Below are 21,646 nucleotides of genomic sequence, written 5' to 3' on the forward strand. Positions count from 1 at the left end.
AAGGCAAGAGACAGCAGTGATACAGAAACATAATTCATAAGCAGAAATTAGGAAAATAAACACTACCAAAGCAATGCTGTTTTCAGCAACTTCATTTTACTTTCAATAGTGTTTAGGATTCACTTAACACCTGTAGAATTTCATTCAGTAATGACAGAACGTTTAGATTTTAACCCTCGTAAGTTTACAGCACAAGAAAGTGGGCTACAAGTGTTTAAGAATTTTCTTCGTAACAGCTGAGTACACTAATTCTTAATACCCTAATGTATCATTTTGATAGTGGACATTTTGCTTCTCCATTTCAGCAGAATTACAACGTTTATATACAGAATTATAAAAACCAACTGAGACTTCTACATAGATCAGTCGCCCCGCACATTATCGTGATCATTAGAAGAAAAACCTCTATATTGGTCAAAACTATACAGAGCAAACGTCCAGGAAAAAAGTCTTTTTTTATTCTATGACACTGTGTTAATACAATAAATATACAAAACTGCTGAACTACTCAGACATGCAACAGAGGGACAGAAGTGTATTTGTACAGAACCATGACATTCACCAGGATGGCAGAGCATTGTTAGTAATTTACAAAATATACAAACATCCCTCAGATAAATAAAACCAACTCCTAAATTACAGATCAATGACAACTGACATTCCAGTGTTTAAACTTCATACTTTGTACTCAATTTGCCACAATACAACAAAATGACAACTTAAGTGGGCGCCATACTCTGATTAAAATTAGTAATAGACTGTAAAATCTATTTTCGTTAGGTACAAAATATTTTAACAAATATCAGCCTTCTGTTGTCAAAGCTAAACTCAAACTTCTCCCTCCCTTTTGGACTGTGAAGTCTCAGAGATTTCTGGTTTAAACAATTCATATGCAACTGAACCTTGAATTTCACTTAGGAGGTTTTCAACCCATGACATTACAAATCAACACTCCCTATACATAGAACATTAAATATGTTTTCTCAAAGAGACTTTAAACATTTGGAGAAAAAAATCTACCTGCCAAATTCAGGTTATATTCCTAATTCCCCCCCCCCCCAATACATTCTGGTAATGTGTGTTATTATGCAATCTTCAGCTTAAGTTATTTTTCAAGGATGATGTCCCTGGGATTCCTATCCAAGAGATACCAAAAAAATTGCTTAAATTTAGATTTAAAAGTAATCCACAGTAGAGTTCCTAGATACAACCCTCAAGTTAAGTTTAAAAGATTATGAAGAACAATCTTGGCATACAGCTGCTGGAAGGATGATGCCTGATCTCAACAGAAAATGGTGGCTTTTGTCTGGAAAGCTTTTAATATTTCACACAAATTTAAGTTCAATGCTAGCATGTCCACTAGTATGAAATTTTAGAGCCCCTATTACACACAATATTTAAATTGCTTTTAACTTAATGATGCAGAGAACATTTAGAAGCAAGTCTATTCATTAATATAAACTTCAGCATAGATGAAACTACTACACTTACCCAAATTCAAGTTGGATTTAAAGAAATTAGTAAAAGAAAGGTCACTAATAGGGACTTCATGCTAATAGTACAATACTGATCCAGGGGTTAAGCTAAGGGGTTTATTTTTTGTAATGTTCTTCTGTTACTATGAATACAGTGTAGTGAAAAAGAATCTACGAAAAGTCGGTCCACATTCAGGGCATGGAAGGGCCTCAGAATTTTATGTTGCCTTACTAAAGGTGATTCACATTAAGAACTGAATTAATTTCAGCTACAGCATCTACTTATACAGGTTATGTGTGGGATGTGGCCCTTCCCGTTTTCATTTTCTGTAACGGATAGAAAAAACAGCCCAAGTATTGTGCATAAGACTCATGAGGCAATCCAAGAACATAAAATCTTCAAAGGAGAGAAACATGACATTATGAAGACCTGACTACATTCTAGAATATTATGACGGTATGTACCATTATAGATTGTTCAGTTCCACAGCACCAATTTAACCTCTTAGGCCTCCAGGTCAAGGAGTTAAAATTTAACTTTGTTAAAGATCAAGATTTCTCACCTTTCCCACTCAAAATAGTTTAAAAGCTTTTTTTCCCCCAGCTTAAATCACATCACAAAAATGGCTGAGTTAATGTTAAAACAGATTCAAGTATCTGTTAAATGCCATTGCTTAAAAAGCTTGGTTTTAGACAATATTCCTGTTAGAAAATTAAATACTGTATATTTAGGTTTTTGGACAAGCAGTAAACGGAGTGACTGACTGGGCTAGAGATTTAGTACCACTGTTAAACACAAATCTATACTTAAAAAAAACGGAAACCAAACCACTCAAAAAATCCCAAATACAACAAAAATACCACTGCACATAGAAGAGGGAAAGGGGACAAGAAACTAGTGTTCTTAAAGTTAATATTGGTTTCTTTTCCAGCAAAATTATTACCTCAAGACATGAATACTGAAATTAAAAATAGCAAATATATAATCGTGTAGCTCTGTGATTGAAACCATCAGTTAACTTCCTTGAACTGTACAATGCATTACACATTCTACTACAGAGAATGTTTCTGCACCACAGTCATTTCTCACACGTAGAGAATACTCCATGAAAATGGATACAAACGCTGTAAGTATAAAGTGGCACAGGTAAATTCTGGACCAAAACACTATTTAAACAAGATCAGATAACTCAACAGTATTCATGCAAACTTACAGGTTTATATCAAAAGACTTATCCTAAAAAAAAACCCAAGAAAAGAATTTATAATACCTACCCTACTTGTATTTGTCCTCCAGCAGCTGCTGAAATTGCAAAAGCAGTAGCCATACCTAACTTTCTACATCTCTCAGTCTACCCCACTTCTTATAGTAGAAACAGGGAAAACAGTTCTTACGAAGCAAAATAATTGATCCAAAGTGCTTTCCTGAAGTTAAAAAAAATACCGGAGTGAACCACTAAAAACCTTCCAAATTCTTAATAAATTTATTTGAGCATTATATACCACAATTCATTCTCAGGCCAATTGTTGAAATTATTTATCCTCCATAAAATATGGGCTGCTTTACATTCTAGAATGCAACATCTTGAAGAAGGGCAAAGAATGGTTATCTTTTTAAAATAAATTTTAAACTAAAATAAACCAAACATTTCCCATTTTACCCATGCACAGCTGCAAAAGAGACAAACATGCTGTGTGAATTTTGATCTAGGCTTTTAGGGAATAAAAGAAATGACTGAAAAATAAAGTACAATCGAAGAGAACCACGATGACTTTTTGTGTTTCCCTACATTCGGTTACCCTTGAACGCGTTTTGAGCTGCACTGGTTGCTGCTGTTGATGCGGCGTTGGCTGCAGCAGTCTGTACAGTTTTGTTGGACATCACGCCTGTTGCAAACTCCTGCTGCGCTTTCTCAAAACTAGCACCAGTTGTGCGGTAGAGACCATGCACCTAGAGGGGTGGAAAAGCAGTGAAAATATGGTGCTGAGCCTTCCATTTCTTGGTAAACTAACAGCAAAGTCTCAAACATGAAGCAGAGCCATGTGGTGGGGAAACCAGGTTTGCTCATGTGTTTGGAAGGATCCCAAAATGAGTAAACGGACTTTCTGTCCCCAGAAATCCTACAACTTTTGATTGCCCTGCTGCATGCACAATTTGACTGTAGGAATACCTATCACTTTTTGCAAGTTCAGAGGGTCTCACAGGTCTTTTCTAAAATGCCATGTGGTATCTACCGTCTGAAATGACATATATAAATACACGAACAGGCTGCATCCTTAGCATAACACAGAGCTCACACCTTGCAAAAATGTCTTCTGTCTCCATTTGTACACAACTTGTCATAGTTATTAAAAGAGTTGGTAAGTGCGCATGTTAAAAAATAACAGCAGGAAACAAAACCAAAAAGGTAGTTTTGAATCCACTGTGTCAATAACATTTCGGTGAACTTTTTTCTACATCAATTTTTAGAAACATTTTAATTTCTCTGATTGATACAGTTTAAAAAACAAGCTAAGCTATGACTGAATATTAAAAAGTATAAAACATCATAATAATTCAGATATGTTTCTGCTAAACTAGTGTGATGACCAATAGCTCTGCATAATAAGCAGAGTTATTAAACAATATGACTTGCAAACACTCTAAACAATATGGTGTATAATCTGTAGCACAGCAAAAAACCAAATGCTGAGTAACTTCCAATTACCTGAGTATTAAACTTAAAATGCTATTTCTGACTCATATTCAATCAAATCACAATAAAGTTGTCAAATAATATTGCAAAGACATTTTCATTCAAGTGTAGCAGGAAATTAATGTTAACTTTTTTCTTTGTTATAAATGTGACTATTTCTCATCCATAAATATACACCAGGACATATCTGAGTATGCAGGTTTCTGAAAAGCATCCAGATGCATGCGGTAGGAAGGGTGTAAAAAAAATGCTCCACCATACATTTTTCTTGCTTGTTTCTTTCTCCTGTACCTGAGTATTTACGCAGAAAACAAGTAACGAGAAGGGACATCTACAGGCAACGCTTAAAATTTCTAGTTTACTGTAAATAGGCCAGAAGAGCTTGGATATGTGAAAATCTTTAAGTGTACCTGTAACTGAGGTTGAATTATCAGAATTGCCAGCACATCATCAGCAGAATCCTCTGTTACATTTTGTCTAAACAACATCAAAATCTGACTAACACATTAACACCTAAACTTAGATCTTCTGGGTGGAAATTCAGAAAAAGGAACCAAGGGGAAAAAAACATCTTTGAGCCATTATGCTATGCAATCATGGATTGACAACAAAATGTTAAAATAATAGAAGCACAGAAATCAAACTCCTTTTCTGAGGTGCCAGGCATTTCCCTCTTCTGATTTTGGTAAGAGCTGAAACTTAGCAATCATCTGAATCACACTTCCCTCAGCCTGATGAATCGCCACAGATTTGAAAATTACAACCTGGCATCTACAGGCGCAATCATAATGTCCAGTGCATTCATCACCTACCCTTTCACTGTGGACTTAGCTCCCAGTTTCTCTTATTCAGAGCTATCTCTCCCCATTTTAGTTTGCAGAAAATAATTGCATAGTACAAGCAGCATCTTCTAAGTCCACAACAGTATAAGCAAAGAAGTACAGTTCTTAATAGGTACGGCACATTCCCAAGAATATCATTAAATCCCCACTACTTGTGAGAAAGTACGCGTCTCAAGCAGGAAAGCAAAATCTAGATCAAACACAGGAAACAGAAGAGGGGAACAATATTTAACTTACCTTTTTAAACATAACTAATGAGATAACAGCAGATGCTGTGAAAAGTGCAGCTATGATTATCATCATAATGCCAACAGGAATACTCTTATTAAGACCAGTAAGAGATGAAATCCACCCACTGAAGAAAAAGAAAGGACAAACATTACTAGCACAGCACATGAACCATTCAACCACGGGTATCCACATACAGGGAAGCTTTATACCTAGAAGCTATGGTTCTGATCAGCTTTGAATATTTGTGAAGAAAAAGTCAAGGCAATTTTACATAAGCATATTTCAGTTCTATAATAAGCTTTTAGAGTTGATTTTCCATTTTTCCCAATGCATGCAGAAAAATTGTAGTAAAGATTATTATCCTTGAGCAGAATTGTGAAGAAATTAGAGAACTGCTCATCAATTTGGGGGATTTTTTTTGTCATACTGTTATTTCAGACTGATTTAAGACTACACGATTTGTGATTTTGTGGAAGAGAAAATGTCCGTTAAAGAAGTTAGAAGCTAACTTTTTAATATAAAACAAAAACATGCTGCACAGAGACAGCTTCTATGTGGGCAGACTCATTTATTTTGTATTCACACAGTGATCCTTTCTCAACTGAGGTTAATTTCATAATTTTTTGAAGTAGATAGCATCAGATTAACTAATAGAAAAGACTGCTGTATCAGTAGCTATTTCAAACATTTCCCCGTTCTTCAAAATTGATACACCAACAGAAAAATACAATCTCAAACTTGAAACCACAAAAAGCAGGTTGCCTTAAGAAAAAGAAAACATTAAGATGGAAAAGATTCTTCCACAGAAAAAGGAGCAAAAAATTTCTGTAAACCCAAACAACCTTAAAACTTTCCTCTACCTGTTTTAAGATGCTTTGATATCCCCTATGTCCAACTGGACTCTACCACAGAACTCCAAAATCCAAACTGTAATTAGCATTTTCTGATGATCTGGCTACTTTTCATACCCCTGCCCCAAGTATCCTTAAAAGCACAGTCCATATACTTGGAAAGCTGGCCCTCTAAAATACTTTTTTATTAATGTCAACGTATCTATAAAAAAGCAGAATATCTGATTCGAGAGCAAAAATCATAAAACAGGACATTTCCTTACACTACAGTTCTAAAAGCAATGCTGTTTTGTCTGCCTTACGTATGTTTGGAGGTTAGCAGCAAAAAGTGCTGATGCAGAGAATGTCATCACCCAGCTACAGCACTGCCAGTCACAGCTCTGCATCCTACCAACTGGCTTCTACAACCATGCTTCTAGTTAATTCAAGTTTGTTGATTTTTTCCCCACAGATAGTGACCGATTCCCAATAGCTTTTCCTTGTAAAATCTAAATATTAGACCTCGAAGACTCAAATAAAAGATAATATGCATAAAAGCTTCATGTAAATCTTACACACTTACAAGCATCAAAAAGAAAAGTCAACTATTACAGAATAAGGAGCTGACTCAGACAAATGAGCTTTTCAAATACTAACAAAGATATACCGCTATATTCACCTGAATACACTGTTGACTCATTCTTCAAATTCTAGCCATAAACTTCCTTAATAAGTAGTAAGTATATTATTATAATTAAAATAATTAATCATACAAAATAATATGCAAACAGTATATTACTGTCTAAATAATTTTCATTTTAAGTTTTGCTTATGTCTTTATCTTAAATATGGAGCAAATAACATCTCCACACACCACCAAAATACAGGAGGTAATGTATGAAAGAATAATTCAAAGTGGTTTACATGGAAGGATACAATTTTGACCAGCCTAATAACAGAAATACCTCACACTCTTGGGATATGTTTCACCCACTTTTCCTCGTTAACAGGACTCAAAAAATGCTTTTTTTGAGTGCTAAATATAACAATTCCAGTGAACCCAAGATTTTTTTTTTTGAAAAAACACAGACTATATTGCAGTTGCTGTATCAAATGTGTTTGTCGTACAGAGTACACAGCACTACAGCAAACAGAATACTCACCAGTTTCCCCATCTTTGAAATCCTGCAGCTTGAAGTACATGTACAGCAAACTGACAGATATATACAAAGAAGAACACAAAGAACCTGAATGAACTGTCACTCCTGAAAGAGGGGGAAAAAAGATTAAAGCAGCCAGGAAATTAATTACTTTTTGCAAATACTGCAGTACCAAGCTAAAATTTTTTTCTGCATTAACTAGAAGAAAAGTGCTTTTGTTTATTGACAGTGACTTGAAATATCAGTAATTCTGTGGTTTTGTAGAGTGTTTATTTTTAAGAGTTGCTGTTTCTTCTTTAATACAGTATTTTTGCCACCGGCACCTCTAACAGAGGTGAGAATAGCAGCAAGATACTATTCCTTAGTGTTCTGTTCAGCACACAGCAGGGCTTCTTAGACTGAACACAGAAGATTTGCTACAATGCATGAAGAACAGAATTCTGCTCCACTTTCAGACTGAAGTTCACAGTGCTGGCAGGATGGGAAGAAACTATTTTACTTGTAAAAGAAAGTAAAATCTAATATGGAATTACTGAAACATAGTGCAGACCAGAATACTGAAGCAGCTGTTGCTTAAAAGCAAAATATACAAAATAGGTTTGCTGTTTAAATTACTAAAATGCCAGCTTGACAAAGACTGAAAGTTAAAAAAAACCCAAGAACCCCAAATACAAATGTACAGGCAAAATCTGAACAAAGACCTCAACTTATCACTAGCAAAACAAATTACCATATGATATGCTTGCTACCAGCGTTCTAAAGAAAGTAGAAATCACTTAGTTAAGTCACAGAACCAGATTTTGCCGTTAATAGCTCATCCTTCAGAAGGGAGTTTCTTCATTTCCATTTATTCAACCAGTTCAGTTCAATAACTATTTCATTTTCAGCTGAGCAACTGACTGAAAGTTGAATATGCAAGGAGTAGTTTTCCAAACAATCAATATTCACTAAGAAAAGCTATGGATTTACTAGAGACCAAATGCAAGTTAAACTACACGATTCCTCAAGATGTGTGGGTACAGCAGTATCTCCTTGGTTAGCCAAAGGAAACACCAGATTTAGTCGAAAGGTTATGCTTAACTGCAATTTCTGGCCATCAATCTTTCTCTACAAGAATCAGTGCATTTTAACTGAGAATATCCTGAATCACTTCAATGTAAAAAAAAAAATCCTAAGAAATACTGTAAGAGTACAGAGTTTAGCATCTCTACATGCTGATTTGCACAAAAAAGAAAAAAAATTCCATTTTTCTTGCAAGCAACCATGCTATTCTTAAACACAAAGCTACCACACTTGACACTTGTGCCATCTGCAGAGATTGCTAAAAGCTAGGAAAAATACTAGTTTGATTACTATATACCAGCCCTACTCATTCTTAACAATTTCATTCTACTTCAATTACAGACACTGTAGGTCACTTAACGACGTCAGATTTTTATGTGTAGAATTTTATGAAGTTCGTTCAGGAAGCCAGAAATTTAAGGCACTCAACTATTAACCTACTCAAGTTCTTAGTATAGAGATTTAATACGATTTTTCCTTAAAATTGTTATCAGTCCAATACAAACTTAAATATTTCCTACAAATATTTTGTCAATGGTATAAGCAATAAATACTTTAAAGGATATTCCATGATATTCCTCACTATTGCCATCTAATGTTTCAAATATAACAACTGAATCAATGGCAAACATACTACTTGTTTCTAATGAAGGCATATTAAAGGATTATCATAATGATAATCAAGCAAATTCTGGAATGTTAATGCATTTTGACAAGTGTTTACATATCCTAAGTCAAGCTGAAGTTGTTACCTGAAAGCTCCATAAAGTGGTCTGTACCAGCAGACAAAAGAACAAGGGGTAAAAAGCAAGAACCAGAGAATACTCAATCCAAAATCAACCCCTCGCGTAGCATCAACGTAAAACCAGGCCAAACATCCAAAGATATTAAGAAACAGTGTCACTGTATGGACTGTAGAAGCAAAAGCAAAATAGTCTTAATTAACTTATGTTTATACAATAAATTATTACAACTGTTAAAGTAATACCCAAACTGAGCAAGTTTAAATAAAACATCAACATGCTGACAATAAATCAATACCCTCTCAATACCCTCAGCAATAAGCTGATTTTTGTACAGTTTTCTGACTTTCAGGTAAACCCTGTATTCACAAGTGAAAGTACTGAACAGGAAAATTCAAGTACTATCAGGTATATGGTGAAGGAAAAAATCCTGTCATAACAATAAAACATTTTCAAACTTAAAATGATGAAAAAAAAAGGCTTCTACAGCTGCAATAATTGATACTTTTTCTACAGTAACAACTGGATACAGATATTTAACACACTACTGAATATTGTTTTAGAGAAGGCTTATGATATAAAATGAATCATAAATTTCACACTGTACACATTCTAATTTGAAAATTAAAATTTGCAAAAAAAATCTTCCAAGGAAAAGCTCTTTGTCTTCCATGTAATAAAGCAAAAAAAAACCCCACTTAGTAAAAATGTTTCTCAGTAAAACAAGATCTGCAAGAAGCTGTTCTGGATGCTTTAATACATATTGCATATTCAAATATTTCTTGTGACACTGGTCTGAAACATCTGCCTTTTTTGTGCTCCATTCTTAGCTCAATACTAGCATTTTCTCATTGGCAGACCTTGTTACAGGTTAACTATTGAATTTCCACTAAAGAAAATGCATTGGCAATATGACTTCACAGTTTATTTCAAATATATTTAATTCTTCGAAAAAGATACAGCAATATTAAGAAACTTTACAACTAGTACCTTCATGCTATCTGGCACAGAAATTAGTTCTGCTAGACTTAAAAGATGAACATGAATTTCTGTCTTTGTTCAGTAATAACCAGTGATTCAGGAGTGATTTTGGTGTCTCAGAGGACAGTTTCTGTCCTTGCGGACCAGGACAAAGTACAGTATTTATAATTAAGAGTGCACAAGCTGCTCCTTGCAGCAATGACTTTTTTATTTAAGTTCAGAGAAACATTTTAGTCATTTTACTGGAAGGTAGGGTTAACAGAAGAACTGGCAAGATAGATTCTGAAAAAGACTCCTCAAACTCTTTGCTGCCGTCTTAACTGGTACTAAAATAAGCCCTAAATCAACTTAGTGGGAAAAACATTAACATAAAATGCTCACATCACTGCATGAAACTCAAAACAAATCATATTTTCCTCTAAGAGTCACCACAAACAGAAAACTTTGTGCTTTTAAATATAAAGCATTTAATGCATCTACATATCTTAGCACTGCTCCAAGAGGTCGACAAAGCAACTCACTTCAGAATTTGTGTGTCTATGCCTCAGAAAGCACAACAAAGGATACAAATCCGCCTTCCTTTGGTAAATATGAGAACACTTACTAAGTGGTATTTCTTTTTCTAGTCAGTACTGGAAAACAGGGATACTCCCTAGGTTAACAGAAACATCCACATTCTGATGGAGTTTGAACTTTCCGAAATCACTACTTTTTTCATAATTGCAATTACAGTAACAGGACAAGTTTTAAAAGAATACCATCAGTACAGAAGAGGGTTGAAATGTCACACGCACTACTGATACTGATAACCACAGTAAAACCAGCAACAGAGGGGTCTGCTTCACTACTGTCACAGAGAATCTCAGCTGCAAAAACTATAGCAAGCTACAGACAAAGACGTGAGACTTCACTGGCAAGTCTCCCTTGGCTCCACTCGCCCTTCTCTCTGCCTGCTGCAAGCTACAGAAAGGCATTATTTGTTCTTTGAGCCAACACCTTCACTAGAGTGACCTGGATAAGCTTTGCTGTTGCATCAACAGACAGGTGGTTTTATCTTCAGGGTCATGGTTTTAAGTACCTTCTACCTACCCGCCTCTTCAAATTAAACCATGATACAAGTTAGTAGAAGATAATGACCACTCAGGGGCTGAAACGACCTAAGGCTTTGGTGGAAGTCTGCAACATTCATTGTCTATATGACAGTAACTTCACAGCTATACCAATACAGTACTCAGTATAAAGTGATCTAAGAAAGCCTTCTCCTGGTTTGTCTGTGGAAGCAGTTGATATTAAAAAAGAAGAAGAAAAAAAAAAGGCATTCATGCCAGAATGAGAGTGAACAATGGGAAATTACTTTTGTTTAAGAAATATTCAGACTCAACTTCATTTTTATTAGTGTAAACTTCCTTGTACACAAGAATCCTAGTTAGATATACATTCCCTATCTTAATTAACTGCATCATCCATTAATGTTTGAAAGTGAATTGTAGATAAAGACTACAAGTTGCTCTGACACTATTTGGCATCTACATTATTAAGATGATTATTTTGCAGTCCCATTTGACACTGTATGAAAATAGATTTTTGTACTAAATTTCATTTCAGTAATGTTTTACTGATGGTATTCTCAGGAGACCAAAGTCCTCATTAGGACACATGACAAAAGAGTACACTTCTTCCCTGGAACCAGCTGGACTGCCACCTTGTAATGGACTGCCTCGAGGGGAATGGGATGCCTACAGAAGAGAGGGTTTTGAAGCCACAAGCAACTAACAAGTGAAGATAAAGCTGGTGAAGTTTGATCACACACAACCTTGCAGCACAAAGTGGCTTCAAATGTAGTTTAGGCTTTTGTTCCTTCTCTGTTCTTATGAGGGCATAAGACATGTGCAAACATGCCTTACAAAGGACAGAAATATTTTCCATAGAAAAAAAATATACTCTAAACCAGACTTAGATCAGCACATAAGCACCTGCTACCAAAAATGCAAAGGTGTTTTCTTCCCCCTCTACACAGTACATTAGCAGTTCAGCTAAAATATTGCACACAGTCTATATTGTAAAATTCTTGATGCTACACACTAAAAAAACCCCATAATAATAGAGAGTGGACCAAGCAGCAAATCTGTAAGACAGCAACCGATCAGACCTCTAGAAAACATAACCTACAAAGAAAGTGTGAGTAAACTACTCAGCTAATTTGGCTAATTTACTCAAAAGGAGATAGCTAATGGGGATAAATGTGTTTTCCATAACAACAGAGGACAGAACAGGGAAGATCAATCACAGGAAGGGAGAATTAAATTATACACTTGGAAACATCTTCTGATGATAGAAGACAGCAACACACTAGAACAGGCTTGGAGGGAGTTTATGAAGTGTCCATCCTTGGAAGTTCTCGGGAACAGGCAGAACAAATATATGTACTATTGATCGTATGCTCAGACAGAAGGATGGATGAGATTAAACTCTCCTAAACAGAAAAAATAGCATAGAAATTGGCACCTTAGGGTATTATTTTTCTACAAGAATCTACAGTTTATGTCATTGGTCTTTGAAAACCTTTAAAGTCTTGTTCATAGAAAATGGAAACATTCACAGCCTATATAAAGTAACAAACCCAAATGCCACAAAAGCTTTCGATGAGATTAAGAGCTCTTTGGTTTGTAACTTCAAATAAGAAATATTCTTTGAAAATCAGTACTGCTCATTTTGCACATGCTATCAGCCTGTGGGGAAAGTAGCTGGAAAACACAGGCTTTTAAGCCAAAAAATATTTGGTGTTAGATACAGGTCAAGAGACATGGGACATTTCACTAGTAACAGCATAGGAACATCTAAAAAGTAGTGCTCAGTGCTAAAGAGATAGAATGACAGGAAAATTGTCATTCTATCTGCAAGCCACTAAAACAGCAATGGTCACAAAACCAAGATAGAGTTCCACTGGCAGCTGACAGAAGCCAAAACCATGGTAGCACTCTGTTAAAAAAAAAAATGAAAAAAAAAGACAAAAAGACTTGTTTTCTCATGAGCTAAAGAGCATATAGATCTGAAACAGGTAAAAAAGTTTCCTCAGACACACAAAGACCAATAATAAGGATATAAAAATTGCTACTAACCACAGAAACACACAGAAAACTAAAACAGAAAGGTTTGTTCCTAGGGCTGCTAAAAAGGAAGAGGAAAACTAACCTACTTTACCAAGCGCTCAGCATGTGGTACTAGACTTATCCAAGTGCGATTATGTTCACAGAACCCCTATGCCTTACAAGACCCAGGAAGTTCTGGAAGAGGAAGTAAAATGTAGGGTAGAGCAGCAAGCAGAAGCAGGCTGGTTTGCTATGGTAGTAAGTGCCTCCACTGAGGAAGCACAGCCACTCTAATGAAAAATGAGCCAAACTATGTAGCTATGATCCTGGGAAAGAAGAGTCACAAGGACTGATTCAACAACCAGCCCTATGGAATAGAGATCTGTACTAAACATTTTTTCTTTTAAAAAAAAGCTTGAAATAGATTTTGTCTTTCTTCTCCTTTATTATGCCTTTTTCCTTCCTTCCTGAGTAATCCCTAAGTCAGAGAGTACTGGAGCTGAAAAGAGCAAGAGGACTCAGCTAAAATCTCTGTCTACCTACAAGAAAATCCGTCATGTTAGTATAAAAGCACAACTCCTATATATTTTTAAATACTGTAACATTGCTGCTTCCTTTATTTATGGCCATAAGAAGGAAAAAGAAAAACAGTATTAATATTCAAACTCTCACTGCCCAACTTCACCTTGTGTTTGAAACATATGGCACTTTCAGAACTCAGTCCTGCAAAAGGCCAGAATTAGTAACTATCCTAAAATTCTGGAGTACTTGATCTTAGATGTCATATAAATCTTAAAGGTCTGTCAGATATATGAGTAACTAGTCACACATTCTGCAGTGGATTTAGCTGCTTATTTGAAGATTAGTGACCCAGCAATGAATACAGAAAGCTGTGTATTATGATGAAGTGGAATTCACTTGATTCAATGCTGACTGCTCATTTTATGTGTTTCAGTTACGTGGTTCAATCACAGTAATAAGATTACCAGATTAACAGGTAAAATTACGGAGATTTGCTAACTATATCTGAAGCCCTGAAAAAAAATACAGAAAAGTTCTGAAATTCACACTCCCTTAGTATGCTAAAAATATATTAAAGGCATCAAAGCACCTAAATATTCAGAATTTCCTCAGTGTCAGAGTAATTCTTAAGCTCTCATCACACTGGAGAAGGCAGAAGATACAAAAGTTGGAGTATTTGTATATTTGGTTCATCCAGCATTTCTCCAATGAAAACACAGCACCTGAATGAGCACAAAATTAACGCCACAAAGATGGTGTAGAACCTTCTTGGTGTACAAAGGATCGCTCTAACATGGACTGATTCTTCAGCTAACTCACTTAACAGTACTTTTTTAAATAGACTAAAATGATAGTACATCTCTACTATAGACTAAAAACTATATTAAACTATATAAAACTGTGTATCAAAGCAAACTGATATTATACTTAGCTTCATAAGTCTACTAACACTGATTGTGAATTCTATTTCTTAATAATAAGCCGATTTTAACAACATTAAAATAATTTCTAAGTTAATAAATGCTCAAAGCTCATTTTACAACAACAGAGATACTTAAACCAGAAAACTGCAATATACTATAACCAAACTGCCTTAGGATAATCCTCCTCCTTTTTTTCTGTGGAAGTTTTTATGAAATAATAATTCCATATTTTTAAAATTGAAGCTAGCAAAAAGATTTCACTTCAACACCTGACCTCTGGATTCAAAACAATTTCTCAATACATACATTGCAAAAGCCAAAACAGCAGGTATGTATCATCAAGTTTAAATAGGCACTTTGTTTTTTCTTTTAAAAAAATACTCACACATCCACAAATAGTACATAATCTTTACTGTCTTCTGGAATTCTACAGGAATGTCTACAGAAAAGTCCTGGTAGAAACAAGGACCTACTGGAAAATTCTCAGGAAGAGGTGGCCAGTTGTTTTTTCTACCTGCAAAACAGAGAAAAAAAGAGCTTTATAATACAGTTTTAATCTGTATACTAGAAAGAGATATGCATCTGGACTTGTTCAAATTGTTTTATGCATGAGTTTCACAAGCGTATGGATAACCTGGGCTACCATAACCCAAGAGTTTTATCAGCAATACTGAAAATAAACTTCAGAAAGAAAATACAATGAAGTGCAGACAGATCAAGGAAAGTACAATAGTTTATCTACTTAAAAGACTAAGCAGGTATCTGACGGTTCCTATAAAGTAATGAGAAAAGAGAATTCTTCACAAAACAAGCAGATACGAACAGAAAACCAGTTTCTCAGAGTTGACTTTTCAATGCACGTTTCCCTGAAGTCTCACCATACTCACGCACTTGTTGAACACAAAGACTGGGGACTGAAAAGCATTATTCATTCTCAGAATCCTGGTATTTTTAACACCAGGCTATCTCTGACACTTTGAACTAGTTCCCAATATAGTTTACAGTCAAAGCTTTACCTAAAAGCCCGTAAGCCTCAAGAAAAGCAGCTATTGAAATGGTCTAAACTACTTTTTTCTTACCAGAAGATGCAATACAGCATCACTGTATTTTGATACAGTTGTGTTACAGAGTGAGGACACCACAAAGGACAAAGTTATCAGACACTTGGATTTCCTGTATGCTGATCTGCTCACTGGCTGGAGTATACGTGCTGTCAAACACAACTCATACCAAGCACAGACTCAGAGATTCAATGGAGGTAATAACTACAACAAACCTTTCCCATAGCATTTCAAATTCTGGATGCAAGTGATACCTTAATCCCCATGTTCCAAAAGTGGGGCTGAACTACAGACTAACCTAAAGGCACCTTTACTTGAAATTCTGACAAGATTTTGCTTGCATTTTCTATCTTCAACCATGTCTTTACTAGCAGTTCATCTGATAAGAACAGAAAACTTACAAAGCTTACATACTTGCATTATTTCTTATTACCACACAAGACAAGATGAAGCTGTCAGTTCTGCCCAAACAGGTTTAAAGCACGGAGTACCTGTTAAGTTTTCTGCCTCTTCTACTGGAATTTTTACCAAGCCTTTCAGAGCAAGGGATTGGCAGAGGGGGCACAGAGAAGGTAGTCAAGCAATAATCCCATCCATATTAAAAACTACTTGGGGTTTCTTATGTGAAAAATATCTGATAATAATTCAGATCTTCGTTTGCAGTATATGGTTATTTCTCTCAGGACCTATAGTTTCAAGACAGAGTTATGGAAGAATTTGGGTATCTTATAATAATTCAAGTTATTACTTAAGAATTGTATTTCAAGTACTTTCCCTCTGCTGTGGTACAGGTTTCAAAATTTTCAAGTAAGACTGAAAGACAGCTTGGTGAGATGGTTTTAGATCAAAAAACCATCTTTTTCTAAATACACTTTGGATAATCATATTCCTGGAACGTGTCGATGACAACTTCCTCCTCCAAGTGATAGAGGAACCCACGAGGAGAGGTGCCATGCTGGACCTTATTCTCACCAATAAGGAGGGCCTGGTAGGGGACATCAAGCTGAAGGGCAGCCTTGGCTGCAGTGACCACAAACTGGTGGAATTCAGGATCCTCAGGGCAGCGAGGAGGGCGCGCAGCAAGCTCACTGCCCTGGACTTCAGGAGAGCAGACTTTGGCCTCTTCAGGGATCTGCTTGGTAGAATACCATGGGACAAAGCCCTGGCAGGAAGAGGGGCCCAAGACAGCTGGCTAATATTCAAGGGTCACCTCCTCCAAGCTCAGGAGCCATGCATCCCAACAAAGGGGAAGTCAAGCAAAAACACCAAGAGGCCCCCATGGATGAACAAGGAGCTCCTGGGCAAAGTCAAACAAAAAAAGGAAGCCTGCAGAAGGTGGAAGCAAGGGCAGGTAGCCTGGGAGGAATACAGAGAAACTGTCCGAGCAGCCAGGAATCAGGTTAGGAAAGCCAAAGCCCTGACAGAAATTAGTCTGGCCAGGGCTGTCAAGGACAACAACAAAAGCTTCCATAGGTATGTTAGTGATAAAAGGAGGACGAGGGCAAATGCGGGTCCCCTCCGGAATGAAACGGGTGACCTGGTTACCCAGGAAATGGAGAAGGCTGAGGTACTCAATGACTTCTTTGCCTCAGTCTTCACTGGCAAATGCTTGAGCCACACTGCCCAGGTCACAGAAGGCAGGGACTGGGAGAATGCAGAACTGCCCACTGTAGGAGAAGATCAGGTTTGAGAATATCTAAGGAACCTGAAGGTGCACAAGGCCATGGGACCTGGTGAGATGCATCCACAGGTCTTGAGGGAACTGGTGGATGAAGTGGCCAGGCCACTCGCCATCATACTTGAGAAGTCCTGGCAGTCTGGCAAAGTTCCCACTGACTGGAAAAGGGGAAACATAACCCCCATTTTTAAGAAGGGTAAAAAAGAAGACCCAGAGAACTACAGGCCGGTCAGTCTCACCTCCATGCCTGGCAAGATCATGGAGCAGACCCTCCTGGAGACTATGCTCAGGCACATGGAAAACAAGGAGGTGATTGGTGACAGCCCACATGGCTTCACTAAGGGCAAATCGTGCCTGACAGATTTGATGGCCTTCTGTGATGGGGTTACAGTGTTGGTGGACAAGGGAAGGGCAATTGACATCATCTACCTGGACTTGTGCAAGGCATTTGACACTGTCCCGCACAACATCTTTGTCTCTAAATTAGAGAGACATGGATTTGATGGATGGACCACTCGGTGGATAAGGAATTGGCTGGATGGTCGCACTCAAAGAGTTGTGGTCAACGGCTCAATGTCCAAGTGGAGAACGGTGACGAGTGGTGTTCCTCAGGGGTCGGTACTGGGACCGGCACTGCTTAACATCTTTGTCAGCGACATGGACGGTAGGATCGAGTGCACCCTCAGCAAGTTTGCCAACGACACCAAGCCGAGTGGTGTGGTCGACACTCTGGAGGGAAGGGATGCCATCCAGAGGGACCTTGACAGGCTGGAGAGGTGGGCCTGTGCAAACTGCATGAAGTTCCACAAGGCCAAGTGCAAGGTCCTGCACGTGGGTCGGCGCAATCCCAAGCACGACTACAGGCTGGGCAAGGAATGGATTGAAAGCAGCCCCGAGGAGAAGGACTTGGGGGTACTGATTGATGAGAAGCTCAACATGAGCCGGCAGTGTGCGCCTGCAGCCCAGAAAGCCAACTGTATCCTGGGCTGCATCAAAAAAGGTGTGACCAGCAGGTCGAGGGAGGTGATCCTGCCCCTCTACTCCGCTCTTGTAAGACCCCACCTGGAGTACCGCGTCCAGCTCTGGGGGCCCCAGTACAGGAGAGACATGGAGCTGTTGGAGCGAGTCCAGAGGAGGGCCACAAAGCTGATCAGAGGGATAGAGCACCTCTCCTATGAGGACAGGCTGAGAGAGTTGGGGTTGTTCAGCCTGGAGACAAGAAGGCTCCGGGGAGACCGCATAGCAGCCTTCCAGTACCTAAAGGGGGCCTACAGGAAAGATGGAGAGGGACTGTTTATCAGGGAATGTAGTGACAGGACAAGGGGTAATGGGTTTGAGCTGAAGGAGGGTCAATTTAGATTAGATGTTAGAAAGAAATTCTTTACTGTTAGAGTGGTGAGGCACTGGAACAGGTTGCCCAGAGAGGTTGTGGAGGCCCCATCCCTGAAAGTGTTTAAGACCAGGTTGGATGAGGCTTTGGGCAACATGTTCTAGTGGAGGGTGTCCCTGCCTGCAGCAGGGGGGTTGGAACTAGATATCTTTGAGGTCCCTTCCAACCCAAACCATTCTATGATTCTATGATTCCAAGACTGTATCTTGATAAGCAAAGACCCATCTCAAAAGTTATTTCAATTAACACAAGTTACTACCTCAAGGCCTATGAATGGAACTTCAATGGCATGCGCACGCTATGAATGCAGACACCCCTAAACTAGCTTCATGCAAGCACAGAAAGGGATTTTCAGGCATGCCCAAATGAATGAGCTGAAATAGGAAGCAATACACTTTAAGTAGATCAAATGTAATGCTGCACAGGATCTGAACAGAGAAGACCAAAAGCATCAAACTGAGCTGACCCACCAGGTTGAAGATCTTTGCACTGTTGTCAATTGCATATGACGACAGTATCCTAGATGTGCAGCCAGTATGTTAAATTGAATGCAAACAGCTAGAGTATTACAAAAGACCCTGTCCTCCAACGTAGACAACTCTACAGTGTTTCCAAAGGAGTTCAAATGAGTGTGTAAAGAAAAAAAAAAATCAAAAGAATGTTGTTGTTCTCAGTCACAATATAAAAATACTGATTTGCAGCATATTTTGCACATTTGGTAAAAAAACAGTATCTTCTTTACAGCTTTAAACGCTCTCTCTTCTCTGTTCGGCCTTCCTAAAGAATCCTTCAGATTCTTCATGGATTCTTCAAGGACTTTGATGTGAAGAACTGCAACCTAATAACAAATACTCATTTTAGAAATATCCCGAAACATGCATGGGTTTATCAGACGTACATTCCCTAAGATACAGACGAATGAAACTGTCCCTAAAGCCTGGAATAGAAAAGTAATCAAATCCAGACTATCAATGTAAGTTAGTGAAATTAGATGAAGAACAATACATGGAGAAGGAAATGAAAAAACAACAAAAAAATCACTGTCTCAGAGAAGAGGTACAGAGATTTAATAGAGAGATTGAAAAGAACAAATACTGAGAAAATAAAAATGGTTTAATGAAGGGACAGTATCACCATGATCTTTTCCCTTTTAAGAATAGCAATTCCCCATTCCCAGATCCTAGCATATAACTGGCATATGACTGCTCTCTACAGCTTCCTGAGGAGGGGAAGTGGAGAGGGAGGTGCTCAGCTCTTCTCCCTGGGATCCAGTGACAGGATGCGTGGGAATGGTTCAAAGCTGTGTCAGGGGAGGTTTAGACTGGACATGAGGAAGCATTTCTTTACTGAGAGGGTGGTCAAACACTGGAACAGGCTTCCTGGAGAGCTGGTCGATGCCCCAAGCCTGTCAGTGTTCAACAGGTATTTGGACAATGCCCTTAATAACATGCTTTAACTTATAGGTAGGTCCCTTCCAACTGAAAATACTCTATTCTGTTCCCTGAGAATTTGAATTACTAAACAATTATGCAATCTAGAATTGTACCACTACATATTAAAAAAACAAAACCAGCACCTGTGGAAATAAACCAGGGAGAATTCTAGACTCAAGTGAAAAGCCAACACAAAGTCAACATTGCACACTGTTTTGTTTTTTGGTTTGTTTTCTTCCTAACTGCAGTCTGAAGTTCTTCCTTTTGAAAAGGAATATTCCCATAGATAATACTTCTAGCAAAGTCTTCGGTTAAGATGATATAAGTATTCTCATTTTTGAATTGCCATACAAAACCTGATGGTTTTGCACAGCACATTTCAGTTTGTGGCAAAATGAGATACACTGATCTTGACTATGGGGTCCAAAGTGTCATACGAAAAATTATTAAAAGATTAACAATAGGATAGATCTTTCTGCTATTTGCATGGAATATTATGTCTGTAACACAGCAAAAGATAAGGAAATGGTTCAAAACAGGAAAGTTCTCCTACAGCTATAAATACTGACAGAAGAGAAATCAAAGACAAGATACTTTTACTTCTTTTCAAAATGCTCCATTTCTATTCAGTAGTATTGCTTAAACATTAACCTAGAATAAAAAGAGCTGATAGCAGAAAGTAACATGTAACAGAGGACACATGTAAAATTGTTACAGTGAAAATCTGCACAGGCCAGGCCAGTTTTTATTCACTGTATGCATTGTCTCAAAGGAGATAAACTTTCTTTTCCTGAAGAGATTATAAAACTCCCTCTTTGATCTGTTTCACAATGTCGCTATAAAACTAAATTTCTAAGAAAAAGTGAAATTTCTGCAATTTAAGGAAGTATTTTTTTCATGCATACCCCCCTGCTGATTGAGACTCTGCATTTCCCTTTCTCTGCGATCTAGTTCAGCTGCTTTTCTTTCGAGTTCTTCTTGACGCTTTAGCAGTTCTGCCTGGGCCAAGGCATGCTCCTGAACAAAACAAGCATTGTTAGATATTGATAAAAAAAATGAAAACAAAATAGATATTCCAAGTCTATTTTCTACAATTAAGCATCTCCAGTTATGGATGAAGACTGACCTAATATTGCACGAATTCACTCATTAAGTGGTTACTTAAAGGCAGTTATTAATTTTCATAAATAATCAGGAAAGTAATGCTTGTTTAGAAAAGACATTATTCCAGAAGCATATTTTTAAAATTGCAATTAAAAGGAATCTAGTGCCTGAAAGTTATAGACAAACCTTTGCAATTTGTGTGTAAGCAGGTGGTTCTTCCGTTGGTTTCATTATTGCTGGCTGGGTACTGGGTACATTAGGCATTTTCACATTTCCTGGAGGAGGCTAAGAAAACAAGAAACAATTATAGGAAAACAGTCTCCTAATAAACATCTTTTCATTCTGTAAGAACCAATCTAGTTGTTCTAAAAGGAAGTGTTACTGATAAACTGAAAATTTGATATGCTGCCTGCAATATTTATAACC

At 37.4% G+C, this 21,646-nt stretch overlaps 1 protein-coding gene across 2 annotated transcripts in view; it reads right to left on the minus strand.

Annotated features, from left to right (window-relative positions):
* Window positions 1-79: 79 nt before the first annotated feature.
* SCAMP1 (secretory carrier membrane protein 1) overlaps window positions 80-21,646 on the minus strand; it is a 45,993-nt gene continuing 24,426 nt past the window's right edge. The window contains exons 3-9 of one of the 2 annotated variants that reach the window (XM_054811057.1): window positions 21,407-21,505; window positions 21,022-21,133; window positions 14,940-15,068; window positions 9,049-9,208; window positions 7,238-7,339; window positions 5,251-5,368; window positions 80-3,426 (exon numbers count right to left, since the gene is read on the minus strand). In XM_054811057.1, coding sequence (XP_054667032.1) covers window positions 3,262-3,426; window positions 5,251-5,368; window positions 7,238-7,339; window positions 9,049-9,208; window positions 14,940-15,068; window positions 21,022-21,133; window positions 21,407-21,505 — 885 coding nt within the window. In that variant the 3' untranslated portion in view covers window positions 80-3,261. The remainder of the gene's footprint in view (window positions 3,427-5,250; window positions 5,369-7,237; window positions 7,340-9,048; window positions 9,209-14,939; window positions 15,069-21,021; window positions 21,134-21,406; window positions 21,506-21,646) is intronic. The other variant, XM_054811058.1, reaches the window with a different exon arrangement.

This window comes from Grus americana, chromosome Z (genome assembly GCF_028858705.1).
Source record: "Grus americana isolate bGruAme1 chromosome Z, bGruAme1.mat, whole genome shotgun sequence".
In the NCBI taxonomy this organism is placed as follows: domain Eukaryota; kingdom Metazoa; phylum Chordata; class Aves; order Gruiformes; family Gruidae; genus Grus; species Grus americana.